Source organism: Rhinoraja longicauda, chromosome 17, assembly GCF_053455715.1.
Source record: "Rhinoraja longicauda isolate Sanriku21f chromosome 17, sRhiLon1.1, whole genome shotgun sequence".
Classification (NCBI taxonomy): Eukaryota; Metazoa; Chordata; class Chondrichthyes; order Rajiformes; family Arhynchobatidae; genus Rhinoraja; species Rhinoraja longicauda.
Window position 1 is genome coordinate 6,408,394 of NC_135969.1, and position 15,667 is coordinate 6,424,060.

Sequence of the window (15,667 nt, forward strand, 5' to 3'; positions counted from 1 at the left end):
ACGGTAAAGGTCGCATCTCCGTTGATGGAATGGAGGAATTGCCACGATGGGCCGAATGGCCTAATTCTGCTCCTATGACTTATGAATTTATAAGCCCAGAAAGATTTGACTCAGAGGCTTGGCTGATAGTTTCTAGTTTTGTATTAATAGTTATTGCATAAGATCAATTTGATTTGATTTAAGATCTCTGTAACGTCTGTATTATTTTGACAGCTGCAACCTCCAAGGTAGACTGCAAGTGGGGTTGGGACGGAGTGACCTGCACGGAGACTAACCACGAGTAAGTAACCAACAATATTGGATGCTTTGACTCTTCTTTGGTTTTTATGAGTTCAAATTGTTGCATCAGAGAATTGGATGAAATCTACAAAATACTGTGTTTTGGAATTAGATTTATAAATATATTACGTCTAAATTGTGGCTTCCACTGTTATTTTATTTCTGAGCTTGGTCTGAATTGGTCTAGGCAAAGAAAATAAGGCAAGGCTCACAATTCAGAACAGTTTATTGTAACCCAATCTAATGCCACATGTAAAATACATGAAAGCGCTGACTAATGGTATTGCACCCAATGTTACATGAAATTACCAAAGGTCTGATCTAAAACAGTTTGGTTGCATTTGGCATGCAAGCTACCCTTTTAACTCCAACATTGTTTATTCTTTAATTCTAAATGTAGTTACACAGCATTCACCATGTTGACCACTTGCACTATAATTGTTGCAAAGTGCCCCTTCCAACACTTTAACCCTTAGCTCAGCAACTCTCTCTCTCTCTCTCTCTCTCTCCCCCCCCCCCTCTCCCTCCCTCCCTCTCCCTCCCTCTCTCTCTCTCTCTCTCCCTCCCTCTCTCTCTCTCTCTCTCTCTCCCTCCCTCTCCCTCCCTCTCCCCCCTCCTCCCCCTCTCTCCTTCTCTCCCTCTCCTCTCCCTTCCTCTCTCCCTCTCCATCTTTCCCTCCTCCCTCTCTCTCTTCATTGCCCTCCCTCTCCCCCTCTCTCCCCCCTCTCTCTGTCTCTCTCTGTCTCTCCCCCTCTCCCCCCCCCTCTCTCTCTCTCCATCTCCCTCCCCCTCCCCCTCTCTCCACTCTTAATTTATAACCCCCAAATCATACTTGTGATGATTTAATTAAAGCAGCAGTTTTAATTTATACCTCCACTCTGGGTCAGACTATCAGCATAACAAAAGCTGTTAGCAAATGCTTCCACTAAAGGAGTACAGATGTACAGTAGCTACGCCACAGTCATGCCTAGTTACTTTTTTTTCCTTTTTTAAAAATTATTTTATTTTTTATTTTTTAAATATCCAGGCAGAGCATTTTATTGTACAAACAGTGCCTGCAGTATGGCTATTCAGGTAATGGAAATTAGCCTTTACTGAATTCACAAATCACATAAACATTTGAGGTAAACAATATAATTTTCTAATTGAATTCATGTAGGGCTAATGATTGCTTTACATTCAATTGATTGATATTGAAACAGTTACCAACACAATAAGACCGAAATCTACAAAGTACCTTTAAAACCAAGTATTGTTAGCAGCCACAAAATCAGTCCGCTGAGTGTTTCCAGTATTTTCTGTTTTGATTCCAAATTTCCAGTATTCAGTAAACTTTTTGCTCTTACTAATTAAACCCATAGCAGACATGGACAGGAAAGTTAAATATAACTATATCGCAGAGCACGTCTTCACTGTTTGCAACTCCAAATTTTGTGCCATTTGCAAACTGACGAACCAATCCATCTACATTGTTGTTTATAATCACCATCGAGCGTCCCAGCACCGATGACTGTGGAGCACCACTGTCCACATCATGTGCCCATAGTTTTCTTTGTAATACTATTTCCAAGCCTGGAGTAAGACCTTGTGTAATCACACTCTATATTTCAAAACGATAATGACAAGAATTATTTAACCTTAGAATTTATTCTATTCTGATTTTCTTTAATAGAATTCCAAAATACTCCCTGATTAAAATGAATGTTAACTTATTTTAATCAATTTCCATGAATAACATTTTCTTTGTCTGAAGCATTGGGCTGTGGAGGTTTGCACAGTTTAGGTACACAGAGGCAATATTTTTCATAACATTTTCCAACACGCTGAGTGTTGATCCCATCTCCATTTTATGACAATGTAGTCGAGTCCATCGCACAGATCAAACTCTCCACCATTTACACTTCATGATGTATCGGAAAAGTTCCCAACATAATCAAAGACTTGTCCCACCCTGGACATTCCTCCTATGTGCTCTCAGCGGACAAAAAGATTCAGAAGCTTGAATGTGCACACCACCAGACTCCGGAATAGCTTCTTTCTCCTTTGCCATCAGGCTTCCTGAAGTCCGCCACAATCATCCCACTGCCGAAAAAGTCTGTCATCAGCGGTCTTAACGACTACCGTCCGGTAGCACTCACACCGGTCATCACAAAGTGCTTCGAGAGACTGGTCCTGCAGCACATCAAAGCCAGCCTCCCACCCACCTTCGACCCACACCAGTTTGCCTACAGAGCAAATAGGTCTACAGGGGATGCCATCGACACTGCTCTTCACACTGCACTGACCCACCTTGAACACCAGGGGAGCTATGTGAGGATGCTCTTCCTCGACTTCAGCTCTGCCTTTAACACGGTCATCCCGAGCAGACTGGTCACCAAACTTTCCGACCTTGGATTTTCCCAAACCATCTGCCAATGGATCAAGGACTTCCTGACCAACCGCCCCCAGACCGTCAAAATAGGCCCTCACCTCTCCTCCACCATTACACTGAGCACCGGCTCACCACAGGGCTGTGTGTTGAGCCCCATCCTTTACTCCCTCTACACTCACGACTGCGCCCCCACCCATCCCACCAACACCATCATCAAGTTCGCGGATGACACGACTGTGGTTGGACTCATCTCAGAAGGAGATGAGACAGCCTATAGGGATGAAATCCAAAGGCTGGCAGCATGGTGTTCAGTGAACAATCTGGTCCTGAACTCCTCCAAAACAAAGGAACTTATAATTGACTTTAGAAAAACCAGTGGAGATTACGACCCACTCTACATCAATGGGGTCTGTGTGGAAAGGGTACCAGCTTTCAGGTTCCTGGGTACGCATATCGCAGAGGATCTTACCTGGTCTACCAACACCATCACCACAGTAAAGAAGGCACAGCAGAGACTCCACTTCCTGAGGATCCTCAGGAAAACCAACCTGCAGGAGAAGCTCATGTTGTCCTTCTATCGCTGCTCCATCGAGAGTGTGCTGGCATACTGTATAACCACATGGTATGCCAGCTGCTCAGAAAAGGACAGGAAGGCCCTTCAGAGGGTCATCACGACGGCCCAGAAGATCATCGGCTGCTCACTGCCCTCCCTGGAGCACCTATTCAGACTACGCTGCCTCAGTAGAGCAGGCAAAATAATAAAAGATCCATCCCACCCCGGCCACCGTCTGTTTGTTCATCTGCCCTCTGGTCGACGTTTCAGGTCGATCAAATCCCGAACAAACAGACTTAAGAACAGTTTTTACCCCAGGGCCATACGAGAACTGAACACTACCTTTGCACTAGGCAACACCGTTAAAAAATCTTGTACTTAATATAATTGTATTTAATTGTATTTATGTATTTATTTGTTTTTGCATTTATTGCATATATGTTTGTATGCACCGTCAGGATTGGCTATTTTTTAATTTTGTTGTACTCGTTGCAATGACAATAAATGAATATTATTATTATTATTATTATTATTATTATTATTATTATTATTCTGAGCAGTATAATTCTTTAAAAATTTTTAATGTTTATTTTTTATGCCTAGTTACGTTGAAGACATCGCCACATGGATATCGGCCAGGTAAAAAGATCTTTCAAAAATAGATAAGTATATCAGAGTTTGCTTATCATCTTCAAAGGTATATTTTAGACGTAAAAAATATGTACAGGCAAAACAATACATTCTTTACAATAGCAATACAATACAATAGACAATAGACAATAGGTGCAGGAGGAGGCCATTTGGCCCTTCGAGCCAGCACCGCCATTCATTGTGATCATGGTTGATCATTAACAATCAGTACCCCGTTCCGGCCATCTCCCCATCCCCCCATACAACACGATGTGGTGGGACTTTATTTATCCCAGGAGGGAAATTGATCTGCCAACAGCCATAAAACACAAGACACATGAAACATGAAGCTGAAGGGGCGAGTGGACAGGATTGGGGATGTGCAAAGATTGGGGGGGGGGGGACTAGAGTCACCCAGCAGCAACCCCCCCACCTACTGCAGTCACCCAGAGTGACCCAGCAGCAACCCCCCCACCTACTGCAGTCACCCAGAGTGACCCAGCAGCAACCCCCCCACCTACTGCAGTCACCCAGAGTGACCCAGCAGCAACCCCCCCACCTACTGCAGCCGCCCAGAGTGACCCAGCAGCAACCCCCCCACCTACTGCAGTCACCCAGAGTGACCCAGCAACAACCCCCCACCACTGCAGCCGGTGCCCACCTGCCTGGAGATGTGCTTCAGCATAATCCCCATGGAGTTTGCAGGAGCACCGCTGCCCTCTGCACACTGCCCTGTGGCAGGGGAGGCAGGCCCACTTCAGCTTAGTTTGTTGTCCCGCGTACCGAGGTACAGTGAAAAGCTTTTGTCGTGTGCTAACCTGCCAGCGGAAAGACAATTCACGATTACAATCGAGCCATTCACAGTGTGCAGATACATGATAAGCGAATAACATTTTGTGCAAGGCAAAACCAGTAAAGTCCGATCACAGAGAGCCCGAGGGTCACCGATGAGGTCAATAGAGAGTTTTTCATTGCTCAGCAGGGCAGAACGCCAAGAAAGACATGAAGGCACAAGAGCAGATAGACACAAAAAGCTGGAGTAACTCAGTGGGACAGGCAGCATCTCTGGAGAGAAGGAATGGGTGACGTTTTGGGTCGAGACCCTTCTTCAGACCCGAAACGTCACCCGTTCCTTCTCTCCAGAGATGCTGCCTGTCCCACTGAGTTCCTCCAGCTTGTTGTGTCTGTCTTCGGTTTAAATCAGCAACTGCAGTTCCTTCCCACACGAGGCAGAAGAGCAGGTGTGGTGAGGAGATACTGAGGAGGATGGGACAACAAGGTCCATCTGCCTCAATTGCAAGAGCTCTCTGGCAGCACTTATCCAGAGATGCTTCGGTGTAAGGTCTAGTTCCTTTGGACCAACAGCCCATCCCAACTCTTTACTTATGCTCAGCCTTGCTCTCAACCCAAAAACAAAACCACGGGAGTTTAAGTACCCACACCTTGCCCATCCCAATGACCAAGTGAGTGATGGTCCACTGGGCAGCATTGTGGCTCCACTCTCTCTCTTCAGCATTTTATGTTCATCAGTTCATGTGATAGGAGCAGAACTAGGCCATTCGGCCCATCAAGTCTACTCCCCCATTCAATCATGGCTGATCTATCCCTCCCTCCTGACCCCATTCTCCTGCCTTCTCCCCATAACCCCCGACACTTGTACTAATCAAGAAGCTATCCATCTTTGCCTTAAATATATCCATTGACTTGGCCTCCACAGCCTTCTGAGGCAAAGAATTCCACAGATTCACCACCCTCTGACTGAAGACATTCCTCCTCATCTCCTTCCTGAAGGAATTTCCTTTCATTCTGGGGCTATGACCTCTGGTCCTGGACTCTCCCACTGGTGGTAACATCCTCCCCACATCCACTCTGTCCAGGCCTCCCATTTCCTCTCATTTTAATTAATCTTCCCTTCTATTTTCCGTAGGTATAAGATAATAATTGGAGTTGTAGTTGGAGTGGTGGGGGGCATCATTGTGGTTGCACTGCTAGTATGGTGCTGCTGCTGGGCCCTTAACAGACCCACACCTCGCCAAAGGGGTGAGTAACTGTTCTGGCTGTGGTTTATTATTGTCACCTGCCCTGAGGTACAGTGCTTATGTGCCATGCAATCGAATCAGATAACACCATCCTTGAATACAGTCAAGCCAAAAGTAAGCACAAACGATAGAACAAAGAAAAATACCGGAGTGCAGAATATGTAAGAAAATAACTGCAGATGCTGGTACAAATCGAAGGTATTTATTTCACAAAATGCTGGAGTAACTCAGCGGTTCAGGCAGCATCTCAGGAGAGAAGGAATGGGTGACGTTTCTTTAGTCTGAAGAAGGGTCTCGACCCGAAACGTCACCCATTCCTTCTCTCCTGAGAGGCTGCCTGACCCGCTGGGTTACTCCAGCATTTTGTGAAATAAATACCTTTGGAGTGTAGAATACAGTTTATTTACAAGTGGAACAGAGATTTAAAAGCATGAAGCAATTGTAATTGTGTCAGATGATAGTGCTTAGTGTTCAGTGTGTTTCGTTTATGTACCAAAGGACAGTGAAAAGGCTTTGTGTCGCCTGTTATCCATTCAGCAAATAGACGATGCATGATTACCATCATGATGCCCACAGTGAACAGATATACAATAAAGAGAATAATCTTTAGTGCAAGATAAAGTCCAGTAAGTTCCATTAAAGATAGTCCAAGAGTCTTCAATGAGGTAGATGGGAGGTCAGGACCCGTTCTCTCGTTGGTGATGGGATGGCTCAGTTGCCTGATAACAGCTGTGGAAGAAACTGTCCCTGAATCTGGAGGTGTGCGTTTTCACACTTCTGTACCTCTTGCCCGATTGGAGAAGGGAGAAGATGGATTGACATCTTCTGGTAAATCCTCTTCTGGGACCAGCACACAAAGAGTCGGCATGTTCGGTAGCCATCTTGCAGTCCATCACCCCGTGTGGCGTCTAGGAACACTTCTGTGGGCAAAGTCACTCAAAATCCAATACTGCGGCATTTGACTAGCCCCCATCGAGGCCAAGGCTGTGGGCAGAAGAGTATTTGAGAACAAAATCTTGACTTGAGCCATTTTTCAGCCTGTGGGCATCTGCTTAAGATTGGCTGCATGGACATGGTGGGACACAGGCCACTTCAATGTGTTGATGGAAGACTGCATCCTGATGCCTTCCTTCCATTGTTGCTAAACTTTGAGTGTTTGAATCTTGAAGGGACTTTGCCAATACCTCACAAAACTTATGAATGGTTCTTCTGAAAGAAGAAAAGAGGCCTGCATTGGTCATTCCAAGCACTTTACAGCTTCGATTAGTTTAGGTCAGAGATACAGCGCGGAAACACAGTCTTTACCACGACCAGCAATCCCTGCACACTTACATTATCCTACACACGCTAGGGACAAATTACAATTTTACAGAAGCCAATTAACCTACAAACCTGTGTATGAAGGAGCTGCACATAACTAAAAGGAATATTCCAAACAACAAGAGGCAGTGCAAACAAAAGAGTTCACTAAGCTAGACACAAAATGTTGGAGTAACTCAGCGGGACAGGCAACATCTCTGGAGAGAAGGAATGGGTGATGTTTCGGGTCGAGACCCTTCTTCAGGCTGATAGTGCTGGTGTACTATCTTCGATTTAAACCAACATCTGCAGTTCTTTAGTTTGGTTTAGAGATATAGCACTGAAACAGGCCCTTCGGCCCACCGGGTCTACGCCGACCAGCGATCCCCGCACATTAGCACTACCCTACACCCAATAGGGACCATGTTTACATTTACCAAGCCAATTAAACTACAAACCTGTATGTCTTTGGAATGTGGGGGGAAACCGAAGATTTCAGAGAAATCCCACGCAGGTCACGGGGAGAACGTACAAACTCCGTACAGGCAGCACCCGTAGTCGGGATCGAACCCGGGTCTCCGGTGCTGCATTCGCTGTAAGGCAGCAACTCTACCGCTGGGCCACCGTGACTTTCCGACACACTAGTTCACAAAGCTGCCATTGAACTGATTCAATTGAACGCTAACAGTCCACCTGTACAGAATGTAGACATGGCAACAAAAGAGAAACAGGCCGGCTATGTAGGCTCGAATGTCACGCTATCTTGAATCTCGACACACAGCAGAGAGACGATTGATCAACACAATGGGTTAGTTGCAGCACTGCCAGATACATCAATCCTTAGATGATCGCAGCAAGTATCACCTACTGTGCCTATCCCTCATCATGAGAACAGCAGGGCAGGGATGAAAGCAGGGTGGAAGATGCTCTTAGCATTGAAGACAGACACAAAATGCTGGAGTAACTCAGCGGGACAGGCAGCATCACTGGAGAGAAGGAATGAGCCGAGCCCCTTCCTCAGACTGAGAGTCAGGGGAGAGGGAGAGAGAGAAAAGGTGTGAATACGGGACATCAAAGGGACGAGGCTCAAGGAGAATGTAGAATGGATCATTGTAAGCTTGAGGAAGGTGACAACGAAGCACACAGATAAAATTTAATCTGGGGACAGTCAGATTGGTTGGAGAATTAGGATGGGGTAGGGATGGAGAGAGAGGGAAAGCAAGGGTTACTTGAAGTTAGAGAAGTCAATATTCATACCGCTGGCGTGTAAGCTGCCCACATGTAATATGAGATGCTGTTCCTCCAATTAGCGCTGGGCCTCACTGACAATGGAGGAGGCCCAGGACAGAAAGGTCAGTGTGGGGATGGGAGGGGGGGGGGGTAACGTGTTTGGCAACAGAGAGGTAGTGTAGATTTAGGCTGAGGTGTTCAGTGAAACGATCGCCGAGCCTGCACTTGGTCTCGCCGATATACAGGAGTCTTCAGTGCAAACCAGCATCTGCAGTTCCTCCCTACAGATTCCACTGGCAGTCAGGAGGAATGCCAAGCTGCCTAGAACCCCTGTCCCATTTAGGTGATGTTTTAGGCGTCTACAGGCAACTAGGCTGTCGCCACACGGTTGCCGGGGTGTCGCCTGTACGGCCGTGAGTCGTCTCCAAAGAGTCGTAGCGTTTTTCTGGTCGCCGCTGGATTTTGAAATGTTTAAACATTTTCGTCGACTGTTGGCTTGACGCCAATGATCGTAGCTTGACGTCTCCTGATGTGGGCGCTGTTGTAGGTTGTCGCCAGGTTGTCGCCAGGTGACGTAGGTTGTCCCCGGTGCTGACTTCGGTGAATTCCATTGGCGACGACCTACGTCAAACCAACAAACCAACAGGTACCGGCGTCAGAACCGGAGGCCAAAATGACGTGAATTGTCTTCAGTTGTCGCCGACACGGTCGTAGCTTGTCGCGGGTAGACGTAGGTTGACTTCGGTTGTCGTAGGTTGCCACCTGTGCGGTCGTAGGTTGTCGTAGGTGCGGTCGTAGGTGGACGTCCTGAGTCGTGACGATTGGGTCGCTGGCTGTCGGTAGCTTGCCGTAGCTTGACGTCACTAGGTGGTAGGTTGTTGTAGCTTGTCGTAGACATTGTCGTAGACTATTGCAGTCACCGGCAGTCGCCTAAAAAAATGCCTAAGTGGGACAAGGCCCTAATTAGGAATTCTATTGTAAAGAAGCTGCCACAAGATGGTTGCACTTAATGAGCTTGCACTTAATTCTGTGATTTTCTATAAACTCATTGGCCTCAAATCTATTGCCACAGAATGCACTGGTCAGGCATCTCGACAGTGATTATGCGAGATTTTGCTTGCATATTCCAACCAAACATTGTCAGATAACTTTTGGCCGGGGATAGTTCCTTTCATTTAATTAATGTTGGTCTCCTCTTGTCTTTCAGCTGTTGTCAACACCACTGCTGCAACTGTGCTGCCGATGGGCTATGGACAACCTGTGTTGATGTATCCAGGCTTCCAGGGGTACCAGCCAGCGCCTCTTCAACTGTCTCCTGCACAACTGGCCATGAATGCGACCCCTTGCTCCTATGCTTACCCACAGGCAGGCCAAGCACAGCCACCTCCATACAATCAGGCAGCATTTGGTAAATAAATGTTGCACAACCATGTCCAGATCGACAGACACAAAATGCTGGGGTAACTCAGCGGGACAGGCAGCATCTCCGGAGAGAAGGAATGGGTGACGTTTCGGTTGGAGACCCTTGTTCAGACTGAGACTCTGGGAGGGGGGAAACTTAGAGGAGGGAAAAGGTTCGGAACAAATCAGAGCCCGCACCGATAACTCAGGATAGGTGAAGCCCACAAAGGTCCATTGTTGGCTGTGGAAGAGGTGATAAGAAAGGGATTTGAACAGTGAAACTGGCAGGATGACTAGCATGGGGAGGGAAGGAGAGAAAGGGAATGTAAAGGTTACTTGAAATCAGATAAATTCATATTTATACCGCAGGGCTGTTCATAGGTTCATAATTTGTAGGAGCAAAATTAGGACATTCAGCCGATTAAGTCTACTCTGCCATTCAATCATGGCTGATCTATAATTCCCTCTCAACTCCATTCTCCTGCCTCCTCCCCATAACCCCTGACACCCTTACGAATCAAGAATCTGTAAATCTCCGCATTAAAAATATCCATTGACTTGGCCTCCACAGCCTTCTGTGGCAATGAATTCCACAGATTCACCGCCCTCTAATTAAAGAAATCCCTCCTCATCTTTCCAAAGGTATGTCTGTCCTTTTATGCTGAGGCTGTGAGCCCTAGTCCTAGACTCTCCCACTAGTGGAAACATCCTCTCCACATCCACTCTATCCAAGCCTTTCACCATTCGGTAAGTTTCAATGAGGGTCCCCCCCCCCCCCCCCCCCTCATCCTTCTAAACTCCAGCGAGTACAGGCCCAGTGCCGTCAAACGCTCATCATACGTCAACCCAATCATTCCTGGGATCGTTCTCGTAAACCTCGCGTGGACCCTCTCCAGAGCCGGCCCACCCTTCCTCAGATATGGGGCCCTTCCTTGCGGAGGATGTAGCCTATCCAAAATGGCGGCACTGCCCTAGCAGCTGCCGCTCACCTGCGGTCCATTTGTCTTTGTGTTTTTGTTGTTTTTTTTGGTCTTAATTGTAGTTGTGATGTGGTGTTTTTGTGTTTGTGTACTATGTGTGTATGTGGGGGGGAGGGGGAAACTGTAACACTGTAAATATGTGTCCCTTCAGAACGGAGACCCGACCTTTGTTTTCTGGGCCGTGTCTCCGTTCCTGCTGCGGCCTACCATCGGCCCAACTCCTGGAGCTGGCGGCCTCCAGGGCTCTGGTTCGCAGAGCCCGCGGATCGGACTTACCACCACCGGAGCCGGCCGTCTTCGGAGGCTGCGGGAGCGGCTGCGACTCGCCTTAGGCTCGGGCCGCGTGGATGCCGACATCGGGAGCTCCGGCAGCGGCAGCGTGTTCGCCCACCCCAGATCGCGGGGCTTGGGTCGCGGACATTTCACCGTCCGGCGCGGCCTAAGATATGCCGCGGGATATTTCTCTGCTGGGCGGGGGCTTCAATGTCGGGAGCCACGACCGCCCCGACGTGCAGCAACAGCGGCAGCAGCGTGTTCGCCCGCCCCGGATCGGACTTATCATCGGCGGAGCCGGCCGTCTTCGGAGGCTGCGGGAGCGGCTGCGACGCGCCTTAGGCTTGGCCCGCTGAGGACCGTCCGGCGCGGCCTGCAACCACAACAACCTGACTGCGGGCGAGGACAGCAGGAGAAGGGAAAGACATTGTGGCCTTCCATCACAGTGAGGAGAGAGAGGACTGGAGGAGGAGACTCACTGTGATGGATGTTTCTTTGATGGATGTTTCTTTTTTTGTGTGTTTTTGGGGTTGGGTGGTTTGAGTGCCTGTTTGATGCTTTTATTGTTGGACTGTGTTTTTGGGGGTTTTGGGGTGTGTGATTTGAATACCTATTTAATGCTTTTATTGTTGGACTGTGTTTTGGGGTTTTTTTTGGGGTTGGGTAATTTGGGTGCCTGTTTAGTGCTTTTATTGTTGGACTGTGGGTGATTGAATTAACATTTTGTTCAAGATGGCCGCGCCGTTGTGTTTGGCTGCCTGCCACTGTATGTTTCTTTTTTTCCTAGTCAGATGTGCAGCACTTTGGTCAACGTGGGTTGTTTTTAAATGTGCTATACAAATAAATTGACTTGACTTGACTTGACTATCCTCACTGATATTGGGTGGCATGAAATCTCAGGTGCATGTCGTCGTGGCTGGATGCATAAATCCTTTTGGGGCTTTTCAAAGGCATCCGGACCACAGGTTGTGTATACAATCCTAAGATCCTGGCCAGTAAAATATTTGCCTGCACCTACACCAACTTGCTACTGAGACGGTCTGCGTCCATTGTGGGTGGTTGGGGAGGAAGCCCATTGGTTGGAGATGGGAAGGACCTGGAGTATTGATGAGCCAGTCTAGATTTGTGCCACCCCACCATTGACAAGTCCAGTATAGTTTGGGGTCTGGTGACGCCACTCCCATTTACTTACTGATTGCTCAAGTAAGTAAGCCAAAAATCACAGGCAGTGAGGTTAATTATGTGTCCTTAGTTTACAGTTATTCTCCAATTATCTTCTAAAGTGTCATGACATAAAATGGCCTGTAAACATGATTTACATTGATGGGTTCAATACACAGTGAAGAATTTGGGGAAATTTGAACCCTTTCACTTACTTTCGCATGCACAGTTAAATAAATAGCACACCAACTGTGCCAGAGAGGCACGGCGACGTAATGGTAGAGCTACTGCCTTACAACGCAAGAGACCCCGGTTCGATCCCGACTACGTGTGTTTGTCTGCACGGAGTTTGTACGTTCTCCCCGTGACTTGCGTGCGTTTTCTCTGAGATCTTTGGTTTCCTCGCACACTCCAAAGACATATAGGTTTGTTGGTTAATTGGCTTGGTATAAATGTAAACTGTCCCTAGTGTGTGTAGGGTAGTGTTAGTGTGCTGGTGTTAATGTACAGATAGGCGCGGGCTCGGTGGGCCGTAGGGCATGTTTCCGCGCTGTATCTCTAAACTCTAAACTGAAACTAAACTAAAGTTTACAGGCTATTTGATGTTATTTGATGCTAACATTTCATTACTTTGCTTTTATTGTAACAGGTGAACAACCTTCGCAGGTTCCGACCGGAGGCATGAATGATAATCCAGAATTTGTCAATACAGCGCAAACCAAAATATGAACAAAACCACCAGCCACACCCAAGAAATGCTTCTGCCTGCTTTCACCCCTCCCAATATTCGTTAACCAAGTCCAAGGCTGGGTGAGATAGGAGAGTTCAGAGAAAATCTAAACAGAAGTTGTGCTAGAAAAAGTTAGAGAAGAGTACTGTCAGAACAAAAACAACTTTAGAAGTTAACACATTTGTCTGCCTCTGTCATGTCTGTCATGTAATTTCATTATAGACAATAGGTGCAGGAGTAGGCCATTCAGCCCTTCGAGCCAGCACTGCTGGCTCACTATTATAATAGTGATGCTCATAATAGCATCACTATTATGGTGAGCAGAAATGTCTTTCTACCTAATAATGTCTAGTCTGAATTAAGGTCCTTGGTCCTTAGCACAAACTGAAGTTCCCTACCTGACCCTAATTTCTTTGTTACCCTCAGACTTGGCTGCTTTAAGGCACTCCTGCCTAACATTTTACACGCAGACTCCATGCAGCTTAACGTCTAAAACTCTGCTGCCTCAAATCTAAACTTCCCATTACCCCAGGGCGATTCCTTTTCCTGACACCATCTATAGCTTCCTATGGGCCTTCTTCAACACCCTTGGTCCCATTGAATACAAGGCTCACAGATTCAGTTGCTCCACTGCAGCGTGCTTGCCTTCAGGTGCCTGGGCATAAACTCTCAGGCTTGCTTTTCTTCCTCGTTTACTGGCTTTAAAGTGCTCATTTAAATCCACCTCTTTCACCATGTTTTTGGCCAGATGTTCTACGACCGTGTTATTTTTAATGGTTAGTGCAAAAGCAGAGAACTCCAACTCAGACTTGGAGCTGTGTCACTGACTGTACCTGTGATGTTGACAAATCCGGACTGTGGGGCCTGGTAACTTATTCAAGGGAAGTCCAACTTCAAAAAGGGGCTCAGGCTAAACAGCACAAATGAATGATAAATATTCCCATCTGATTTTCTTGCTTTCATGCTAACAATGATGAATAAAAGGTCATCTTACAATAATAGGACTTGTTACATTCCTGAAAAGATTATTATAGTTAAAGGTCTTTAGTTCTACTGTTTGTATTGTTTGATACATTCTAGCTTTTTGGCATGCCTCATAAAACAGGTTATATGTAGAAAAACATGTTGGGTTCAGGTAAAGTAAGCAAGTAAGCTGGATTTCATCTGTGAGCTTAACAGTAATAAGATGGTGACACCATGTTTTGCGTTAGTTTACGCTGATTTTTGATCTCGCAAATTTAAAATCTGTTTTGATTTTTCAGATTTATGTTTCTTTTAATAAACTTCTTTTTAAAATATTCTTAATCAGACCTTGTTGCCGATTTTGACCTTTGAGGTGTGTTCCAGGGCTGCTCTGCTTGACAATAATATGGGCGGCATGGTGCCAGGGACTCGGGTTCCATCCTGACTACGGGCGCCGTCTGTACGGAGTTTGTACGTTCTCCCCGTGACCTGCGTGGGTTTTCTCCGAGATCTTCGGTTTCCTCCCACACTCCAAAGACGTACAGTTATGTAGGTTAATTGGCTGGGTAAATGTAAAAATTGTCCCTAGTGGGTGTAGGATAGTGCTAATGTGCGGGGATCGCTGGTCGGCGCAGACCCGGTGGGCCGAAGGGCCTGTTTCCCCAATGCATCTCTAAACTAAACTAAACTAATATAAAAAGACAAAATGATTAACTTCCTGTGCGGCAATGAATCATCTTAAGAAACATGTCTAAATACTCTAGATCTGCAAATAGTGCAGAGTTTCTTCACCACACGGCTATGAATAAAAATAGGTGTCCAAGACAAAAAGAACATTAATACCCATTATTCACAAACCCAGGGTGTTCCAGAGACCTTTGCAGCTTCTAAAATATTATGTGCTCTCTCTACTGTAAAGTGGTAAACTTCATAATCTATTACACAAAGCAAGTGCTACAAAAGTTAGAAGATACAAGACCATATCATGTTTTTTTTTCATTGATGTCAGTCAGGGAATTAATATTAGCCAAAACATTTGGGGCGTTCTGCTCAGAGTGATACAGTGTGGAAACAGGCCCTTCGGCCCAACTCGCCAACAATGTCCCAGCTACGCTAGTCCCACTTGCCTGCACTTGGTCCATAACCTGTCCTATCCATGTCCCTGTCTAACTGTTTCTTAAACGATGGGATAGTCCCAGCATCAACTACCTCCTCTGGCAGCTTGTTCCATTCACCCACCACCCTTCTCTTTGAAATTGTGCCATCGAAACGAATGGGGACTGAGAATCATAGCTGACGGTCAGGATGGTGACTCACACAGTGGAACTCCTATCCAAACTCTATTTACATTAAAGTCTCTGGACTGGTGCCTGAAACCACAACTCCTTGGCAGAGAGGCAGCCATTCCATTGGGATTATTCATTTTCCATAATCAATGGTAGAGTTGCTGCCTTACAACGCCAGAGACCCGGGTTCAAACCTGACTATGGGTGCTGTTTGCACTGAGTTTGTACGTTCTCCCTGTTTCCTGCGTGGGTTTTCTCGAGGATCTCCAGTTTCCTCACGTACTACAAAGACATGCAGGTTTGTAGGTTAATTAGCTTGGTATAAATGTTAATTGCACCTAGTGTGTGTCGGTTAGTGTTAGCGTGCCAGGACTGCAGGTCAGCGTGAACTCGGTGGGCCGAAGGGCCTGTTTCTGGGCTGTATCTCTAAACTCAACTAAACTGAACTAATAGCGCTTAAAAACCTGCCACT

At 46.5% G+C, this 15,667-nt stretch overlaps 1 protein-coding gene across 1 annotated transcript in view; it reads left to right on the forward strand.

Annotated features, from left to right (window-relative positions):
• The window catches only part of LOC144601581 (uncharacterized), a 60,204-nt gene extending 46,029 nt beyond the window's left edge, over positions 1–14,175 (forward strand). The window contains exons 2-6 of the mRNA XM_078413789.1: positions 214–280; positions 3,807–3,842; positions 5,761–5,873; positions 9,609–9,809; positions 12,866–14,175. Coding sequence (XP_078269915.1) covers positions 214–280; positions 3,807–3,842; positions 5,761–5,873; positions 9,609–9,809; positions 12,866–12,945 — 497 coding nt within the window. The 3' untranslated portion in view covers positions 12,946–14,175. The remainder of the gene's footprint in view (positions 1–213; positions 281–3,806; positions 3,843–5,760; positions 5,874–9,608; positions 9,810–12,865) is intronic.
• Positions 14,176–15,667: the final 1,492 nt, after the last annotated feature.